The sequence below is a fragment of the Ictidomys tridecemlineatus genome, chromosome 5 (genome assembly GCF_052094955.1).
Source record: "Ictidomys tridecemlineatus isolate mIctTri1 chromosome 5, mIctTri1.hap1, whole genome shotgun sequence".
NCBI lineage: Eukaryota > Metazoa > Chordata > Mammalia > Rodentia > Sciuridae > Ictidomys > Ictidomys tridecemlineatus.
In genome coordinates, this window is record NC_135481.1 from 79,898,496 (window position 1) to 79,920,534 (window position 22,039).

The 22,039-nt window shown below is 33.9% G+C and overlaps 1 protein-coding gene, 1 long non-coding RNA gene and 1 other non-coding gene across 6 annotated transcripts in view; all 3 read left to right on the forward strand.

The window, feature by feature from the left end:
• Nucleotides 1-22,039, forward strand: part of LOC144377551 (uncharacterized) — a 174,439-nt gene that overhangs the window by 54,031 nt on the left and 98,369 nt on the right. The window lies entirely within an intron of this gene.
• The window catches only part of Baz1a (bromodomain adjacent to zinc finger domain 1A), a 110,884-nt gene that overhangs the window by 7,094 nt on the left and 81,751 nt on the right, over nt 1-22,039 (forward strand). For 3 of the 4 annotated variants that reach the window (XR_005729191.2, XM_005322676.3, XM_005322674.3), the window contains exon 2: nt 5,044-5,322. The exons of the other annotated variant lie outside the window; for it this stretch is intronic. Coding sequence is in view for 2 of the 3 variants with exons in the window: in XM_005322676.3 (XP_005322733.1) it covers nt 5,044-5,322 (279 nt within the window). In the remaining variant the exon portion in view is untranslated. The remainder of the gene's footprint in view (nt 1-5,043; nt 5,323-22,039) is intronic. 4 annotated transcript variants of the gene reach the window in all.
• Nucleotides 4,859-4,933, forward strand: Trnav-cac (transfer RNA valine (anticodon CAC)). The gene has a single exon. It is a non-coding gene; the product is annotated as a tRNA-Val (tRNA).

Here is a 22,039-nt window from a genome sequence, read left to right on the forward strand (position 1 = left end):
ATTAACAGTATGTTGCCTTTGTTCCTCAGTTTGTTCACCAGAGAGTTGGTTGATTCATAGTTTAGATATGTTCTTAGAAGAGTACTCTACCTTGAAATTCAGAAGCATTTTTTCCTTAAGAAACAATGGTGGGGCTGGGGTTGTGGCTCAGTGGTAAAGTGCTTGCCTAGCATGTGTGAGGCACTGGGTTAGATTCTCAGCACTACATATAAACAAATGAATGAATAGGGATCCATTAATAACTAATAAAAATTTAAAAAGAAATAATGGTAAAGAGGAGGGAGGCCAGATAATCAGTATTTTAGACTTTGTCTCCGATCTCAACTCTACAAATATAAGAGAAGGCAGACAACCTAAAAGTATGGGTGTGGTCATGTTCCAGTAAAACTATGAAAGCATATGGAGGACTGGGTCTGGCCTTCAGGCCAGCAGCATGCCCACCTCTGGTAAAGAGGATTACTGAATGAATGTAGTCATAAATGGATATAATAATTGACCTTATTCCAAAATTATATCAATATAAAGCAATACTTTGTATTTTCTATTTTTTGTTCACAATAGTAAAATAGGCTTCTTGTAATGTAAAATTGAAGAGGCATTGTAACCTGTCCTCTTGAGTTCAGTAATATCAACAAACTCTACATATTTGAATATATATTGATGGATGGGTGAAGTATGAGCAGAAATACAAAAATGGGGGAAAGTGTGTAAGTTTAGAGATAGTGCTGTACTTTGATGAGTAGGGGAGAAATAGTCCTTGGAGTACACCCCCATCGCCACCCAAAATAGCCACCATAGCAGAGCAGTAGATCTGAGGACGAATCTTTATGTATAGTGAAGCTATAATATAACTAAAACCAGAATCATGAAAGAAGCAAACAACACAAACACATTGCAGGAGATAGTGTCAACCTTTTGGAAGTAGAAAAATATAGTCAGTCAGTCATTACTGACTACACTTTTTCTACCTCATCCACATTTAATGGTAATTTTTGGAACTTGTATCATTGCTTGTTTTGATATTATTAGACAATGTTAAATCTAAGTAGTGTATGTTGCAACTCACTTTTATACCTAGCTGTTATCCCCCTACCATGGCATCAGATACCCTGTGGTCTACTCAGTAATCCAGCCACCTAACTGTTGTGGCTAGAAGTATGCTGTCTAATACAAAAGCTATTACATGTTCATGTGGGTTATTAAACACTTGTAATGAAACCAATCCAAGCAGTAAATATAGAATGTATGCTGGATTTTGAAGATTTACTACAAAAAAAATTTTAAACTTTGTTGATTACATATTGAGATGAAATTATCATAATTTAGTGGGTTAAAATATATGCAAATTTAATTAGTATTTCCTTTATTTTTTCAATGTGACCATTAAAAACTTTCAAATTATATTTGGGGCAAGAACTCTATTTATATTAGCATTTTTAACATACTAATGTGTAAGATATGTAGATTTGAAGTTAGTTTTTTAAAATGGCACTAGGTATAGTTTAAATTGTCAGACATATGCCTCATGCTATTTATGTATTGTCTTGGAAAGTGGAACTTTACAGATATATTTGTTCATATAGAAAAAAGTTTGGGACTTTTCAAGATTTCTAGGTGGGACTGCAGTTTCAGACTGTAGGAAGATTAAATAAGTTCTTTTCCAAAATTCATTCATTTTATTCTGCACCATTGAAAACTACCTATTGGGTATGTTTGTTGTTTACCTCTTAGCTAATAAGTTATTTATTCTGGACTGTATTGCTTATAAGAACCAGATTATGTCCATCTCTTCTTTTTGACTGCTTCTTCTTTTTTTAAGACCTAGGTCTTGACATCACTTCATCAAAAAATGTTCCTATTCTTTTTTGCCTTTCTCTCCACCATTTTTTATTTCCTTCCGAATTCTGTTCAAAGTTAGCCACTTTTTACTTTGTAATCTTAATGACATACAGTACATCCATTATTTTTTCTACTAAAATATACTTAAAATATACTTGTTCACCAGAGAGTTGGTTGATTCATAGTATAGATGTGTTCTTAGAAAAGTACTCTATCTTGAAATTCAGAAGCATTTTTTAAATACTTAAAATATACTTTAAAAGAATCTTTTTCATACTGGATTAGAGCATGCATCTTTGGCATTTATATGTTATTTCTTTAGATCTCATTTATATTTAAGGTATGATTAGTTTCCCTTACTTTATTTCCCTAGGTTTTATTGTTTTTCTTGTTGGTTTCATTTTTTTTTTGCGGGGGGTGGGGGTGGGGGGGTGGGTATCAGGAGCCCTTAACCTCTGAGCTACATCTCTAGCCCTTTTTGTGTTTTATTTGAGACAGGGTCTCACTGTGTTGCTTAGGGCCTTAGTAAGTTGCTGAAGCTGGCTTTGAACTCGTGATCCTCCTGCCTCAGTCTCCCAGCCTCTGGGATTAAAGGCATGTGCCACCTTGCCTGGCTGTAAAAACCATTTTAATATCTTATTTGTTTTTTTTTTAGTTATCAGCAGACACAACATCTTTGATGGTATGTGGTGCTGAGGATCGAACCTGGGCCGCACGCATGCCAGGCGAGCGCGCTACCGCTTGAGCCACATCCCCAGCCTATAAAAACCATTTTAATGGACTTTCCCTACATCTTATTTGGAGATCAAGAGTACTATATGGATAACTTAAACAGATAAATATTCTAGCCAGGAAATAAACTTATAGCAATTAAAATTCTTTTAGAATGATGAGAGAAGGAAAGAAGGGGATTTCAGGAAGGAAAAAAGTTTAAAAATAATGACTTAGGACTGGGTTGTGGCTCAGTGGTGGAGTGCTTACCTAGCATGTGTGAGGCACTGGGTTCAATTCTTAGCACCACATATAGATAAATAAAATAAAGTTCCATTGAAAACTAAAAAATATTTTTAAAAAATGACTTAATTATATTGGATACATATAATTATTGAAAAGTAGACCAATACTCCATAGAGAAGGAAAAAAATTTACCCATGACTTAATACTTGATGGCAGCCATTGTTAACCTTTTTACATATATCTTAACTTTTTATACTTTTTAAAAATATTTATTTGTAGATGTGCCTTTAATTGTAGAAATAAATCTTTAATATTTAAATAAATATTTAAAATATTTATTTATTTGTAGATGAACACACAGTATCTTTATTTTTATGTGATACTGACAATAAAACCCAGTGCCTTACATATGTGAGGCTAGCACTTTATCACTGAGCTACAGTCCCAGCCCCTAACTTTTTATACTTTAAAAATATTTTATTGTAAAATGATACATTAGAAAAACTTACACAACTTAGAAATAACTTAGAATCATAAAAAATGTTTCCTTTCTTCAAAGGGAACATCAGCTTATAGTACATATATAAGCAAACACATTTTTTTGTGGCTAAAATTGAGCAGGTAAGGTTGTGTATTCACTATAGCTATGGAACCAACCTAGGTGCCCTTCAGTAGATGAATGGATAAAGAAAATGTGATACATATACAAAATGGAATATTACTCAGCCTTAAAGAAGAATGAAATGATGCCATTTGCCAGTAAATGGATGGAACTGCTGGAGGCTATCACGCTAAATGAAATAAACCAAACCCCAAAAAACAAAGGCCAATGTTTTCGGATATGTGGATCCTGACTCAGAATAGGTGGAGTGGTGGTAGGGGAAGTAGAGTTTCACCAGATTGGGACAAGGGGAAATGGGATAAGGAAGTGGGGGAATGAGAATGGGAAGGACAGTAGAATGAATCAGACATAAATTTCCCATGTTCATATAATGAATACATGACCAGTATAACTCCATATCATATAAAACGCCAAGAAAAGGAACTTACTCTCTATGTATGTGCGACATGTCAAAATACATTCTATGGTGGGGCACCATGGCGCACTCCTGTAATCCCAGTGGCTCTGGAGACAGACAGAGGAGAATCACAAGTTCAAAGCCAGCCTCAGCAACTTAGTGAGATCCTGTCTCTAAAAAATTAAAAAGACGGGCTGGGGTTGTGGCTCAGCGGTAGAGTGCTCGCCTAGCACTTGCGAGGCATTGGGTTCGATCCTCAGCACCACATATAAGTAAATAAATAAAGGTCAATCAACAACTTAAAAATAATAAAAAAAATTGAAAAGAGCTGGGGGTACTGGGGTTGTGGCTCCAAGATAGAGCACTTGCCTGGAACATGTGAGGCACTGGGTTTGATCCTCAGCATCACATAAAAATAAATAAATAAAAATAAAGGTATTGTGTCCATTTACAACTTAAAAAAAAAGCTGGGATGTGGCTTAGTGGCTAGTGCTCCTGGGTTCAATCCCTGGTATCCGCCCCCCCCCCCCAAAAAAAATTACATGGATGGACAGAAAGACAGGAAGGTTCAAATTGGAAATAGAATTGTTTTTATTTATTTTTTTCTTATTAGCAATGTTAACAACTCTTATTCTTTTTAGTGACTGCTTTTTCATTATATGAAGTACCATTATTTATTTCACTTTCCTCTATTGTTAGATGCTTATACTTCTCAGTTTTTCACTATTATGTTAAAGAAAAAAATTATGGCTGAGTACTTTTGCATTGACTAGTGTTTTGGCTGCTTTTCAAAAAACTTTAAAGGGAAAAAGAAAGGTTGAGTTTATTTTCAGTTTGACTCTAGATTTCCAAATTGCTAGAATTTGAAGTCCAATTTTTGCTGATGTGCCTTTAATTGTAGAATATAAATGTCTATTTAAAATATTTTGTCTTGGGCTTGTCTTAATGTATAAGTTGATCAGCTACTAAACTCTTGTTTGAGTTCTGTGATTCCATGAAAAACTTTGCTCCAAAGGCATGGAAAAAAACTAATAAAAGGGGCTGGGGATATAGCTCAGTTGGTAGAGTGCTTGCCTCACATGCACAAGGCGCCCTGGGTTCAATCCCCAGCATCACCAAAAAAACAAAAAACAAACAAACAAACAAAAAAACTAATAAAGGTATCAGTTTTTAATGTAAAATTTGTAAAATGATAGGTAATGGGTTTTTGTTTTTGTTTTTTAATCAGTGACTTTTTTGAACGAACCATTCTGTGCAACAGCCTTGTGTGGAGTTGTGCTGTGACGGGTAGACCTGGACTGACATATCAGGAAGCACTTGAGTCAGAAAAAAAAGCAAGACAGAATCTTCAGAGTTTTCCAGAACCACTAATTATTCCAGTTTTATACTTGACCAACCTTACCCATCGTTCACGCTTACATGAAATTTGTGATGATATCTTTGCATATATCAAGGATCGATATTTTGTTGAAGAAACTGTGGAAGTCATTAGGAACAATGGTGCAAGGTAAAGTACTTTTAATTTTTCCTCTTGATAAGTATATAATCACATTGCTCAAAGGTAAAAAAACAAAAGGGTAACCTGAGGAAATCTTCCTTTTTACTGTCCTCTAGCTACTTTGTTAGCCACAGATAGCTTTGTTGTTACAAAGCTATACATAAGCCACTAAAAACATGTACATGCATGTGTCTGTGTATCTAAAACATACACGTCTTTCCCCACTTTATAAAATAGGTAACATGATTCTCTATAAACTTTTTCACTAAAATATCTCAGGGATCAACCCATTGCTATATAGACCACCTTTCTTAATAATTTACTATATAATAAATCCCATTTGTGGAAATTTGATTTTTTTAAGAGTAAAAAACTTTTGATAACCATATCTATCTAGTCCTCATTATGTTACCTAGTACTTTAAACACAATTGTATTCTTGATGGGTTTTAGTATTTCATTTAACAAAACTAGACCTGGGTTTATATATTCCTTTTAAGTTTTTCTTCTTTAAAAAAAATTTTTTTTTCATGTAGCTTTGTTGAGAGATAGTTCACATACAGCTCCCCCATATAAAGTATACAATTTAGTGTTAGATCTTTTCTCTTTTACCCATGTCTTCCAGAATAAAGTTTATTTTTCATATAAGAAAATTGAAAATGATATAATCTATGGCTCTAAGTTGAAAATTGTCATTATTGGGCTGGGAGTATAGTTGGGTGGTAGAGTGCATGTATGAGGCCCTGGATTCAATTCCCAACATCAAAAAAAAAAAAAAAAAAAAAAAAGAAAGAAAGAAAGAAAAGGAAGACTGTAATGTTAAACTTTAGCAGTTTTTGTTTTGTTTCTGTTGGTTTTTTTGTTTGTTTTTTGTGGTGCTGGGCATTGAATTCAGAGCATCACACCTGCTAGGTAAGTGCTGTAATTCTGAGTGATATCCAGCCCAATTATATTCTTTATTGTTTTATTTGGAAAAATTATTGTGAGTTTATGCATAACTTTAATAATGTCTTAACTAATATAACATTTAGTTGTTAAATGCTACTCTACATTAACCTTTAAAAAGCTAAGCAGTGTTTATATTAAGATCTAAAATTATTTTGGCAAATAATCCAGAAAGGTCTTTAAAATTATAGAAGCAACAGCTGGGCATGGTGGCACACACCTGTAATCCCAGCAACTCAGGAGGCCGAGGTAGGAGGATCCCAAGTTAGAGGACATCCTCAGTTTAGCAAGGCCCTAAGCAATTTAGTGAGAACCTGATCTCAAAATAAAAAATAAAAAGGACTAGGGATATGTAGTTCAGTGGTAAAGTGCTCCTGGTTCAAACCCCAGTACAAAATAAAATAAAATAAAATTTATGGAAGTCACATGGTAAGAATTAAAGAATTTTTTTTATGTCTACTAACTTTTGGGAATTTTTTTTTGTTTTAGAAATGTTAAATAATAGAAACAAAACAAAAAGGGGAGAAACTAATATGATTCCACCAAGAAAATACCCTTTATAAGAAAGGATCATACTACAAATACTGTTGGAATATGTTTAATTGTTTATACTTTGGGTGATATACTTAGAAAATAGATTTTTGTGTTTTGATCTGTATCACTGAAGGAAATAATAGAACCATGAAAATTTTTTTTCCTCCTTATGGCCACTATATGGTTTATGCCAAAAATGTTTTATAATTTTTAAATCATTGTGATACAGAAATGTTTAACATTAGGAATATAAAGTCCAAAAAAAATGTAGCAACTCAGTGTTTTTTCTATAACATTTTTGTTGTTGTTTCTTAAAAATGGGCTTAAAAAAGGTTAAGGTGTTTCTAGCAATTATAAACTGGGGTGTATTATAGAAAGGGGAAATCTGGGAATAAAAATTTTATTGAATAGGAAATACCTCTACATTTTAAAGAATCTTTTAAATTGTAAAGTATAAGAAATTGTTTTTTTTCTGAAAAATATTGAGGCTTAATTTCTGTATATTTGCCTAAAATTCTACCCACCTTTATATACAGCATTCTACATGTATTCTTTTAAAATTTATGAAACTCTTTTTCTAATATAAACTTAAGAGTTCAGCATAGAACTGAGTTAATCTGAGAAGTGCTTGTAAGAACACGAGAATATGTCTTCAGTGTTTGACTACTTGATTTTTATTTAAAAACTTAATAGAAACACTCTGTAGAGTCCTCTGTTCCCAAGATCACTGTGATTATAGGTTCCAGAGGGTTGGTTTTTTTTCCTGAAGGTGGAGGTTGTGGACATAGCATTGGTTCTGGTTTGTATAAACATTTTACTGACATAACCTGAAGGTTAGCATATCTCTCAAAGTTTTTATTTTTTTTGTCTTTATGATCTACTGTGAATATTGTACTGCATTACTGTGAAATAATAAAAGAAGAGGCTGGGGTTGTGGCTCATTGGTATAGCTCATACCTAGAACATGCGAGGCACTGGGTTTGATCCTCAGCATCACATAAAAATAGATAAATAAAATAAGGTATTGTGTCCAACTACAACTAAAGAAAAATATTTTAAAAATAATAAAAATAAAATACTTAGAGATAGGAATTGGTGATGATGACATATAGGAAAGTCATGAATGAAAGAGGGTTAGGTATGGGCTGGGGTTGTAGCTCAGTAGTAGAGCACTTGCCTAGCATGTGTGAGGCACTAGGGTTGATTCTTAGCACTACACACAAATAAAGGTTCATTGACAAAAAAATTTTAAAAAGAGGGTTAGGTAGGAGTTCAGTAGAAAAGGGGACTCATAGGGATATTTTAAGCTTAGTAATTAATATTTTTTTCACTCCAAAGCAGAAAGGCACCAGAAAAATATTTAGAAATAATTGAAAACTTCCTTCTTATAGGGCTAAGTAATACCCTTAATTGCTTTCCTATGGATCCTGTAAATCTTTCACACTGCCCTGTAGAGTGTGAAATAATAATTTTTAAAAGGATATACCATTACATGTCTCTAATTTTTCTGCAGGGTTAATTCAGAAATATTTGAATTTCTCCTTTGTGCCAGACACTGATATGGTACTGTAGATACAATAGTACATAGCTCTTCCATTTCCCAAGCTAAACATATTTGTTACTTCTCTGATGTGCCAAACATGATCCATGCCTCTAAGCCAAGAAAAGAAAAATTCTAGGCCAAGAAAAGAAAGGTCAAAGAACAGATCCCTTTGACCTTTCTCTTTTCTTGGCTTAGAATTTTTTTTCCCAAATATCAACTTGGTCAGCTCTCTTGACTTTGTTTATTGGTGGTCTCCTCCACCAGAATGTAAGCTCCATCATCAGGAATTTTTGTTGCCCATTGTGTCCCCACTTAAAACGTCACATAATAACTTCAAATAGAGGCACTCTGAAAGAAATGATAGATATATTACAGGGATGGAAAAAGTAGTTGGTACTTGTCCATGGTTATCAAAGAATGCTACTTTGAGGAAACGATATTTTCTCTGAGACTAGAATGAGAGAGAAGGAGCCAAGGAAATCAAGAATTCTGTAGATAGAGGGAAAGGCCCAGAGGCCTATATTGTTCTGGATGCTATATAGTGAAGTGATTGGAAGGATGTCAGCAAGGAAACCCCAGACCAGTTTGGGGGGAGGCTTTTCTGGGGCAGATAAGGCCTTTGATTTATATGGTAGTGGTGCAGATGAAGAGAATTGGATGGGTTTAGTTTAGTTTTTTTTTTTTTTTAATCATACTTGGAATTGAACTCAGGGGTGCTTTATCACGAGCTGCAACCCAGCCTTTCCTTTTCTGTTTTTTTTTTTTTTTGAGAGTCTTGCTTGTTGCCCAGGCTGGCTTCAAACTTGTTATCCTCCTGCCTCTGCCTCCCAAGTATCTAGGCATGTCCACTGTGCCAGGTGGGTTTAAAATATTTTGAATGAGAAGCTCGTGGGATTTATTGATGGATTAAATGATAGGTTGGGCAGGGGATTGTAGGGGAAAGGCTCCTCAACTTTATGCCTTTAGTAGATGGTACAATGCAGAAGCCTTAGTGAGTAATATTATGAGAATCTAGTTATCTTTGCTTTCATCTCAGACCTGGTTATTTTCTGATTACTCTTTTTTTTTTTTTTTGGTTTAATTAGTTACACATGACAGTACAATGACCTTGACATATCATACGTTTTAATCAGATGAGATATAATTTCTCATTTTTCTGAGTGTACAGGTTGCAGAATCATATTGGTCATGCAGTCACATATATACACACAGTTGATTACTTTTATTTTGACAAACAGACATGTTGTGAAATCAAACAAGTTACTTAGGTTATTTATGAGTCCTCTTACAGGCTAGATCCTGGGCTGGGTGTTGTGGATATGTAAAGGATTAAGACACTGTTAAAGAGTTTAGTCAAGAAAGACAAACATGTAAACTTGTTGATGTTATGAAGTAATTCAGGAGTATCCAGGTTCTTTGACATTGAAGCTAGGCTTGGGGTTCTGAATATTTTAGTCTTAACTTTTTCCAAATCTGATATACTTAGTGTAAAATTTGCTTGTTCACATTTTCTTTCTTTTGTTATCAATGTTTGTAAAGAGATACTTATTAAATACTAGCACTTTTAAGTTCTTTGCTATACTGCTGCAAGTGTTTTTTTTTTTAATTTTTTGCTTCTTAAATGTTCAGTAAATATAAAAAGAACTTTTTAAAATAGTATAAAGAATAATTATACAATTAAGGAATAAAGAATAAAAATAAATGTTCATATATTTACCATATGATTTTTTGTTGGTTTGTTTTGTTTTGCAATACTGAGTATGGAACCCAAGCGCATTCTACCACTGAGCTATACTCTCAGCCATTTTTATTTTTTATTTTGAGATAAGGTTTCACTAAATTGCCTGGGCTGGCTCTGAATTTGTAATCCTCCTGCCACAGCCTCATGAGTAGCTGGAATTATAGGTGTAAGTCACTGTACCCAGTCCACATGGTTTTAATAAAGTACATTTATCTTTGCCTTTTGTTATAGTTTGAAAAGTTATAAATTTTTAGTTTTATGAGAGACAGATAAAGATAGTAAAATGTCTAGACTTTAGACTTAATACTGATCTTGTTGGACAATGACATCCTTTTAGGTTATTTTGAGATTAAAATGACTGCGCATATATATGTGTATGTGAGGCACACATTGTATTTATTTAATTTAATTTTTTTCCTTTTTTTATTAGCTATTCATGATATTACAATGATCTTGGCAATTCATACATTTGAATCATTGGGGTACAATTTCTCATTTTTCTAATTGTACAGATTGCAGAATCACACTGGTCATAGTCACCTATATACATACAGCAATCATAATGTCTATTCTATTCTGCTGCCCTTCCTATCCCTCCTGGGGCTCACATTTTAAATCTCTATATAAATAGAACATAGTGGCATTTTACTGGGAATTAGTGTTGTTATTGACTTGAGGCTTATGTAGTTCTTAATATTTTTCTCTATTATTCACTAATTTGTCTAATGGAAATTATATTTTCTTTTATAACTAAACTTTAAAGATGACTTATAAGTTCTTTACCTTATCCTAAGTTGTTGTATATATATAGTATTGTCCCTTTACAATACTCTTTTTATTTAAATTTTGGTTAAAATAACTTTTAAGATGTTAATTGGCCTAAGCTGACTATATTGGAATTGTGCCTTCCACCTATGTAACTACCTATATAACTTTTTGGCAAGTTATAAAACACCAGTTTTTCTCTCCTTGATTTCTTGTAAAGATTTTATAAAGTAATAGAGAAATGGATAAGGATCATTTTTATGTTGAATTAGTTGGCATAGGTACTCTGTATCTACTCACCACAATATTTTGTTTTCTCTTTTTTTAAAATTTTTATTTTTTTATTTTTTAGATATAGAGGGACACAACACAATGCCTTTATTTTTATGTGGTGCTGAGGATTGAACTTGGGTCCCGCCCGTGCTAGACGAGGTGCTCTACCGCTGAGCCACAATCCCAGCCCTCTGTTTCTCTTTTTTAAAGATTCTTTTAGTTGTAGATGGACATAATACTTTTATTTTATTTATTTATTTTTATGTGGTGCTGAGAATCAAACCGAGTGCCTCCTACATGCTAGGCAAGTACTGTACACTAAGCTGTAACTCCAGCCCCTATTTCTTTTTTTTTTTTTAGCAAATTATTTTTTCAGTATTTTTGGTGGTTTTATAATTTTTTATTGGTACATTATAATTATACATAATGGTGGGATTCATTGTTACACATTCCTACTTGCACACACATTAATATTCTTATTTTTAAATTTACTTTTAAGTATCCCCCCCTGCCTTTTTTTTTTTTTTTTGCTTTCACAGTTATAGATTTGGCGCTTCTTCCCCTACCCTCAAGACTTTCTACTTTGAAATAAGCAATCAGCTAACATTTTTCTAAAAAGTCCTTTGTCAGTGCTATAGCAGAGTAGTAAAGAAAAACCATTGATTTTTTTTTTGGCTAAGGTAGGTGAAAGGAAGAATAATTTGATTCTTTACTCTCTCCATCCTAGTAGCTACCTGCTTTGTCTCCCAGATGTGTTCACATTGGTTTTCTACTTCATCAGAGCCAATGGAAGAAGTCAGAGGACTGGGGGGTTTTGTGAAACAAATATCAGACTGAAAATCACGTTTATTAATTTTTTTTGGAGTGAGGGGCGGTACCAGGGATTGAACTCAGGGGCACTTGGCCAATGAGCCACATCCCCTGCCCTATTTTCTGTTTTATTTGGACTGGGTCTCACTGAGTTGCTCAGTACCTGGCTGTTGATGAGGCTGGCTTTGAACTCTTGCTCCTCCTGTCTCAGCCTTCCAAGCCACCACGCCTGGCAGGTCTATTAATTTTTTTTTTAAGACAGATACGTTACATAGGCATTTTTTAATTTTTATTTTTTGTAGTTGTAAATGGACAGGATTATTTAATTTATTTTATGTGGTGCTGAGGATCAAACTAGTACTTCACATGTGCAAGGCAAGCACTTTGCCACTGAGCTACAGCCCCAGCCCCAGGTCTATTAATTCTTAAATACTTACCAGATGCTTTATGTATACATTATATCAGTATGTATGAAGCAAGAATTCACTGTCTCCATTTACAGATGAGGAAACAGGAATCCAAAGAAGTTAAAGGTTTTTAAAAATTATTCAACATATATTTATCTCCAGTCATTTGCTTGCACTGTTCTTAACACTAGAGCTACAGCAGGAACAAAACAAAAGCGTGTAGCTTCCATTCCAGTCTTAAAAGTCGTAAATGATAGATAAATTCAATTAGGACTGGCTTAGAATTCTAATTTCTTTCACTGTATGCTTAGTTTGGGGTTCTAATATTTATTTTTTATTGGTACTGGGGGGTTGGACCCCGGTATGCTTTACCACTGAGTCACATCTCCAGTCTTTTTAATTTTTTATTTTATCACTGAACCACAACCCCATTTCCAATGATTTTAAGGATACATACTGAAGAGTGGTATACTTGGATCATCCATACATTTATATGGTGGTTCCATACTGAGTCTTTTGAGGAACCTCCATACTGATTTTCGTAGTGGTTGTATTAATTTGTACTAATTTACAATACTACCAACAGTATAAAAGGGTCTCACTAAGTTGCTTAGGGCCTTGCTCTAAATTACTGAGGTTGACCTTGAACTTGTGATACTGCTGTCTCAGCCTTCTGAGTCACTGGGGAGATTACAGGCATATGCCACCATGCCCAGCTCTAACATTCCCCCCCCCCACATTTTTTTATTGGTGCATTAGAGATGTACATAATAGTAGGGTTTGTTGTTATATATTCATACATGCACACAATATGACATTACAATTTAGCCAGTATCACTCTCCAGCATTTATTTGTATTCTTTTTGTTTTTGGTAGTTGTAGATGGACATAATGCCTTTATTTTATTTATTTTTATGTGGTGCTAAGGATCGAACCCAGTGCCCCAGATATTAGGCAAGTGCTCTACCACTAAGCTATAACCCCCGCCCTGTATTCTTTTTTTTTTCCACATTTTTAAAATTTGTGCATTATAGTTGTTCATACTGGTGGGATTTGTTGTTATGTGTATAATCTAGCAGTACATGCACACAGTACACACATAATAATATAATTTGGCAAATATCACTCCCCAACACCTCCTCCCTCTCTTTCCATCTCTCACACTTTGGTCCTTTTCCTCTACTGATTTTCCTTTGATTTTCATGAGATCTGCCCCCACCTTTCTTTTCCTTTTTCTTTTTTAGCTTCTGCATATGAGAGAAAAACATATGACCCTTACTTACCTTCTGAGTTTGGCTTGTTTCACTTCACATAGTGGTCTCTAGTTCACCCATTTTCCTGCAAAAATAATTTTATTTTTCTTTTTAACTGAATAAAGCTCCATTGTGTATGGCTGAATAAAACTCCATTTTTTTTAATCCATGCATCTGCTGATGACGCCTAGGCTGATTCCATAATTTAGCTATTGTGAATTGTGCTGCTATAAATATGGGTATGCATGTATCACTATAGTATGATGATTTTAATTCTTTTTTTAAAAAAATATTTTTAGTTGTGGATGGACACAATACCTTTATTTTTTATGTGGAGCCTCAAATCAAACCCAGTGCCTCACACATGCTAGGCAAGCACTCTTATCACTGAACCACAACCCCATCTCCAATGATTTTAAGTTTTTAGGATACATACTGAGGAGTAGTATACTTGGTTCATCCACCACATTTATATGGTGGTTTCACACTGAGTCTTTTGAGGAACTTCTCTACTGATTTTCGTAGTGGTTGTACTAATTTGTACTAATTTACAATCCTACCAACAGTATAAAAGTGTTCTTTTTACCTACATCCTCTTTAGCATCTATTATTATTTTTACTCTTAAAGACAGCCTTTTCTTCTATATTTATTGACCGTTTGTATTTCTTCTTGTGAGCAAGTGTCTTTTGCCTATTTATTAATTGGGTTATTTGGGTTTTTTGGGGGGCGTGTTAGGTTTTTTTTTAGTTCTTTATACATTCTAGACATTAATGCTCTGTCAGAAGCATAGCCAGCGAAGATTTTCTTTCATTCTGTAGGTTCCCTCTTCAAGTTCCTAATTGTTTCCTTTGCTGTGTAGAAGCTTTTTATTTATTAACTCTTGGCATTATTTCCAGATCTTTAGGGATTCTTTGAGAAAGTTGTTTGCCTATACCTATATGCTGGAGTGTTGACCCTACATTTTCTTCTAGGAGTTACATAGTTTTTGGTCTAAGGTGCTACATCTCTATGGCTAAGGTAGCAAGTAATTTAAACTCTGAGCTTTAGTCTTTTTTCATCTATCAAGTGAACCCTTTTCTTACAGGGTTGCCTCACAGGATAAAGAGACACGATGAAGGTGAATATTTTTAAGTTGTATTGTATAATATTGCTATTTCATATCAGTATTTTGTTAATATTTGAATTTCTTGATTAGAGGCCAAAGAATTAGTTTCTTTTCTTTCTCTCTCCCTGTTTCCCTTCCTGATGTCCTCTTCTTCCATCTTTTCTTCCTTGAGATATGAAGATTTAAGAATAAATTAATAATTTTAGTATTTTGGAAAGATGTTTATTTAAGGCAGTCATTGTAAGATTTGTATGTGGTCTAGAAAATGACACATAAGGAGATTTTAAGGGCATCTGGGTTTCAGTTAACTTTATAATTTTCTTTTTAACAAGGCTGATAATCATTGTTTAATAATGGGTTGGAAGGATGATGAGGTAGAACACAAAAGCATGCATGATTCACCCATGTTCTCTTTCCTGCCCTGGGACCAAAGTATTAAGTCCAGAAAAAGGAGGTAGAAATCATACAATAAATAAACATTTTATACTCATTATATTGAATCATCATTTGAGAGAATTAGAGTTTGAGAGAATCTGAAAAATTACTCAAAATATAATTATGCATTTGGTGATTATTTATATTAAAGTGGGCTTTGGGCAACCTATTTTCAGACATTTTTATAACTAGATTTTTAAACAGGACTAATTTGTGCTGCTTTTCTGCATAATGTCCACCATTATGTCCACTTCACCAGTTCTACCATTCTTTGTATCTAGAAGGAATCTCCAAATATCTATTGAAATGTTGATTTTTGTCAAGAGTCTATGAAAGTCTACATTTTAAGCCACACTAATGGCTTTGGGATATGTATTAATTCCATTTAGGGTAGAGGTCCTAATATGTGCAAGAATAGAAAAGACAGAATTATATCTCATCTATGTATGACATTCTACTGTCATATATAACTAATTAAAACAAAAAATAAAAAAAAAACAAAAAAGAATAGAAGAGGTATTACAGAGAAGAGAGCTTCTAAAATTTTGTCTACCTGAGGGGTTTGCACCCCTTAAAGATTCTATATACAGCTATGGTAAATAATCTCCCATTTTGCTAGAGTACAGACTTCTTAACAGTTCAAATTCTTTGGAACACAACTGTGGACCTTAATGTTAGCTGAAAATCTAAGATTGAGTAAGAAAGTCACTGCCACAACATCCATGTGTGTTATTTCCGATTTGACTATCAAAGCTACTCAAGAGCCTATTGTTCTAAGTCTTGTACTAAAATTGAAAGATTAGTGTTGTAATTATCATGTTGTTTATGTTCCTTTTGAACATTTTTTTTCTTTTTTTTGTCACAGGGAGAGCTTTTGTCAATTTGTGCATACAAGTATTTGAGTGACTACCACATTAAGGCTGTAGATAATATATAAGAATGAATAAGAGTCTTTTCCTGTATAGAAACTCACAGTTTAAAGGAGCTAAGGATGTTTATGAAGGACTAAAAGAAATAAAGTGTTATAAAGGCATAGTTAAGATATTATGGGAGTGGAAAGAATTCAAAGCAAATATGAAGCAACAGATGGCAAAAGATACTTCTAAAAGTAGGTATAGTGCCATAAGAAGTGGCACCTAATAGCAAAGAAGAAGCTGGACTACACATTACCTACATAAATATACTGGCCTGAATCAATGTATAACTTGGTAGTATTAGAATACATTGCAAAGTGGGACTGGGGCTATGGTTCAGAGGTAGTGCACTTGCCTAGCATATGTGAGGCACTGAGTTCAATTCTCAGCACCACATATAAATAAAAATAAATAAATAAAGGTCTATCAACAACTAAAAATTAATTTAAAAAAGAATACTTTGCAGAGGGCTGGGATTGTGGCTCAGTGGTAAAGCGCTCGCCTAGCATGTGCAAGGTGCTAGGTTCGATCCTCAAGCACCACATAAAAATAAATAGAGGTATTGTGTCCCACTACAACTAAAAGAAAAAATTAATAAAAAAGAATACATTGCAGAACCGAAATTATGTCAACATATTTATTGAGCTTTTCCTGTGTGCTAGGCAGTATTCTAGATGCTTTCTAGAACACTGCCTTCTTTTTAATTATCAAGATAGGTGTTTAGAAATGTTATATGTTCCACTTATCAAGAGTTATAATTTTTTTATATAAATCTACTGAACACACTGGTGTGTGCCTATAATCCCACCTACTTACGTGGCTGAGGCAGAAGGATTTTGAGTTCAAGGCCAGTCTGGACAATTTACCAAGATCTGTTTCTAAGTATGTGTGTATATGTGTAACCTTTTAAAATCTGCTTTTTTTTTTCCTATTAAGAGCTTTATGTATATGAGAGAAAATGAAAAGTGTAGATTTCATTTCCCAAATACCCTTTTCAGAAATAATCACTGTCAAAATTGAATATATAACTTCAAGTTCAATTCTTATATGAACTTTGAAAAAAAAATGACAAGCAGCTTTTTCATTTTGTAATGGTATAGATCTTTTCTCATATTAGAATAGAGATGTGTACCATTTCTAATTGTTTTTGCTTGAAATGGTTTTATTGGTTCCTAAAACCTTACTTGGAAAATTGCCTTTCTGTGAAGATATTTTAAATTACTCTTTTTGTTCTGCCCCAGGTTAGTTCTCTTGAAAATATTTAATAAACAGCTTTTTTGAGGGAAGGATGGAGTTCTTACTTGTTGCCCAGGCTGGTCTTGAACTCAGTATGCTCAAATGATCCTTCTCTCTTAGTGTCTCTCTCTCCTTTTTTTTAATATTTATTTTTTAGTTGGACACACTATCTTTATTTTTATTTGATGTTGAGGATCGAACCTAGGGCCTCGCACGTACCTGGTGAGTGCTCTGTCGCTGAGCCTCAACCCCAGCTCCCACCTTAGTGTCCTAGGTAGCTGGGATTACGGACACATGCCACTACTTCTGGCTTGAACTTCATTTTCTTTCAAATAATGTTTGACCATGAGCTGAATAATAGAGCTTTGACCAGTGTTTGTTAACTCAGTAAAATGGCAAAATTATATTTGCACTAAAGAGTTTAATTGATAGCTTGGTTTTCCCAAATATTATCTTCATATTTTTGGATTTAAAATTTAAACCATTTAATCTAGTCAAGAAGAGACTATGGTTCAATATTGCTTTTAGAACTACCTTGGAAAATAAAGATTATAAATTTTTTTAATTGTATAAACTGATAATAATGTTGGCATCAAATGATCTCAAATCAAAAGAGCTCTTAACTGTTCTCAACTATTAACGTATTTTCCCTCTGGACCATCTATATTGTATTGGTAGAATGCTTTAAGCAATTTGCACTAATAAAGTAAATTATTAGTGTAAAAAGTCCATGGACTTTTTATCTTTGGAAAATGGAGTTCTTATCTTTGGAATCTTTTATATTATTATCTTTAATTCAGTTGATGAATCATAATTAAAATGTATTAATATTGAGGACAAAAGAGATACCAAATAATTGATAAGATAAACATAAAAGATATATGTGATAAACAAATAGTTATTTTGATTTAAACATGCACATGTGTGGATGCCAGTGACTAGGTCCAGATGTGATTAATCAAGAAGTCTTTGGAAAAAGGTTGACTAGAAATTTGAAGGAGAAAAAAAACACATAGATTAGCAGAAAGGGTTACAAGAATCAGGATGATTATTTGGGATCTTATTTAGGATCAAAGGTAGTACATAGAATTTCTAACAATACATATTAGTTAAATTTGGGGTTGGGGATGTGGCTCAAGCAGTAGCGTGCTTCCCTGGCATGTGTGCAACCCGGGTTCGATCCTCAGCACCACATACAAACAAAGATGTTGTGTCCTCCGAAAACTAAAAAAATAAATATTAAAATTCTCCCGCTCTCTCTCTCTGTCTCTCAAAAAAAAAAAACAAAAAAAACTATATTAGTTAAATTTATTATAGTTCTTTTTTAAGAACTATAACATTTGTTCAGATTGTACTACTGACTTTTTAAGGTCAGAGTTAGTATTTCCAGGCCAAATAATGTCCTAAGAAATATCCTAAAATTTTTGTTTCATCAGTTCCTGATGGCCCCAATATGTTGATAATACAGTGTTTTTAGATGTATTTTTTATTCTAATTAGTGTAATTTTTAATTTTTTTAAAAAAGAAGGGTATTGGGGATAGCTGTGATTTCTTTGGAATTCTAAGAGTAGAACCATCTTCTTTAAGGGATGCTGTATGTATCAGAGACCTGGATTTACAAAGTAATTGGGTTCTGGATTGTCAGTGCAAGTTGAACAATTAAAATTTAAAACATATATTTGTATAATATAAATTGGGAGATATTTCCTGGGAAGTGCTTCATATACCCTAAAAGTCAATAAAAAATCACAAAAATAAATGAAAATAGAATTTTTTTTTCTCAGCATGATGGATAGATGGATGGATGGGTGGGTGGGTACTGAAGATAAAATGTAGGGTACTTTACCATTGAGGTACAGTTCCTCAACCCTTTTTATTTTTTAATTTTGTGAGAGGGTCTTGCTAAGTTGCAGAGGCTGGCCTTGAACTTGTGATCCTCCTGCCTCAGCCTTCTGAGTTGCTGGAATCATAGGCATGTGCCACTGCATTCAGCTTGAGTATGTTTAATTTAAAAGTTATATGAATCTGTGTTGTGGGCTGGGGTTGTGGCCCTAGCATGTTCAAGGCCCTGGGTTCGATCTTTAGCACCACATAAAAATAAATAAACGAAGGTTTTGTGCTCAACTACAACATATATATATATATATATATATATAAAACAAATCTGTGTTGTAAATGTTTCTGCGTGGAATCAACTGCCTGACACTTCATGAAAATAGTTCAGTGAAGTTTAAATTTACTTTCTTTAGTATTCAAAGGACTTTCAAATTTCAGTGGCCCTTAGGAACAATCTGTGTAATGCTCCTCAAGAAAGTTTTTGAATGTATGGGGCTGGGATTGTGGCTCAGCGGTAGAGCGCCCGCCTAGCACTGGCGGGACCCGGGATCCTCAGCACCACATAAAAATAAAGGTATTGCGTTGTGTCCATCTACGCCTAAAAAAAAAAAAAAAGTTTTTGAATGTTGGGGTTGGGGGTAGTTTCTATGGCAATTTCTTTATTGATCCTTTGTGCTAATGCCAAGTGCAGTCAGCTGAATGTACACCAGGACAAATTTTCACTAATAGAGGGATCCTGAGGTAAGAAAGATGATAAAAATGAGGAATATAAATTGAGGTTCACATCTTTTCCAGTATGAAAGAAAACCCAATGTTTATTTGCTTTATTTTATGTCTCAGAATTTAGTATTAAAAGGTTGGTGAAATAGAAGATATGTATTTCTAAAGTTCTTAGTTCAAAATGGCTGGAGAATATATTATCTAACAAAAGATGGGAGACTGAAAAGCTACTTCAGACCTGAAATCCCTGATGGAATTAAAAGAGAATCTTATATCTACATGGTTATTACACATTTTCAGGTCTAAAAAATTAGAGGATTGACTGAGTAAGATCTCTCCCATATCTTTTTCTACCTCCTGTCATTGTCTATTCCACTTGACCAATAAAAGACTACAGGGTTTTTCTCCCCACATATTTTTTTATTGGTGCATTGTAATTGTACTTAATGGTAGGATTCAGTGCTATGAATTTATACATGCACAAGATTATTTTTTAATGAACAACTTTCTGTTTCGATACTTAAACTAAAATTTTGCCTGCTCAGAATAATTTGTTAGTTTCTCATGTTTTTTTGGAGGCTTATCGTTTTTTACACTTAAGTAAAATTCATTTGAACTGTGATTCTCAATTACAGTTTTTATTTCTTAGATAAATTCAGAGGCCATCCCAAGATAGAAAGAAGTTAAGGGAAAATTAAGAGAAAGAACATCAGGGCTGAGGCTGTAGCTCAATGGTAGAAAGCTTGCCTAGCATATGTGAGAGACACTGGGTATTGTGTCCATCTACAACTAAGAATAGTTAGAGAGAGAGAGAGATAAATAAATAACATCAGCTAATATAATTCTCAATAAAAAGAAAGAATGGTAAAAGTACAAAAAAAAATATGGGCTAGGGCAGTGGCCCAGTGATAGAGCACTAGCCTAGCAAATTGAAGCACTGGGTTCAATCCTCAGCACCACATAATAAACAAAATAAAGATGTTGTGTCCATCTACAACTAAAACAGTATATATTTAAAAACTACTTATTCAACACTAGGTGAAAATTTTTATTTAAATTCAAAATATGTCATGAATAATTCTGAGCATACTTCTTTTAAAAAAATTAAGATCCTGATAGTGAATATTGTAGATTTTGTGGTTCATATGGTTTTGTCACAACTATTCACTCTGTTTTTCTAGTACAAAGGTAACCATAGATGATGTACACATGAACAAACATGGCTGTATTTCACTAAAACTTTATTAATGAACACTTAAATTTGAGTTTCCATGTTTTTACATAGCATGAAATATTCTTTTTTAAAAAATATTTTTAGTTGTCAATGGACACAATATCTTTTTTTTAATCATTATTTTTTAGTTGTAGTTGGTCACATTTTGTTTATTTATTTTATGTGGTGCTGAGGATTGAACCCAGAGCCTCGCACGTGCTAGGCAAGCGCTCTACTGCTGAGCCACAACCCCAGCCCCCACAACCCCCTTTCAAATATCTTTTTATGTATTTATTTTTAATGTGGTGCTGAGGATTTCACCCAGTGCCTCACATGAGTGAGGCAAGCACTTTACCTCTGATCTGCAACCCTAGCCCATGAAATATTCTTTTGTTTTTTATTTTGGACCATTTAAAAATATATAAACAAGCCAGGCGTGATGGCATACACCTGTAATCCTAGTGGCTAAAACAGCAGGATCAAGAGTTCAAAGCCAGCCTCAGCAGAAAACGAGAAGCTAAGCTTCTCAGTGAGACCCTGTCTCTAAATAAAATACAAAATAAGGCTGGAGATGTGGCTTAGTGGTTGAGTGCCCCTGAGTTCAATTCCCACTACCCACTCTTCCGCAAAAAAAAATAAAGAAAAAAAAATATATAAACATTCTTAGCTAGAAGGTCATACAAAAACAGGTTGATGGACTGGGGCTATAGCTCAGTCAGTAGAGTGCTTACCTTGCATGCATAAGGCCCTGTGTTCAATCCCTAGCATCTCAAAAAAAAAAAAACCAAAAACTTGTATATACTCCTGGTACAGAGGAAAATCTTGAACAAGAGTTGTTGTAGGATAAAACGCCTGAGATCCCTTTTTTACCCAGAATCTCAAGAGTATGGCATACAAAGGTGGTGTGGTATGGTGAAGAGAGCCTTAAAACAGTGATTGTAATAGTTAGCTTTTGCTGCCTAACAAACTACACTCCAAAATTAGTGCCTGAATCAG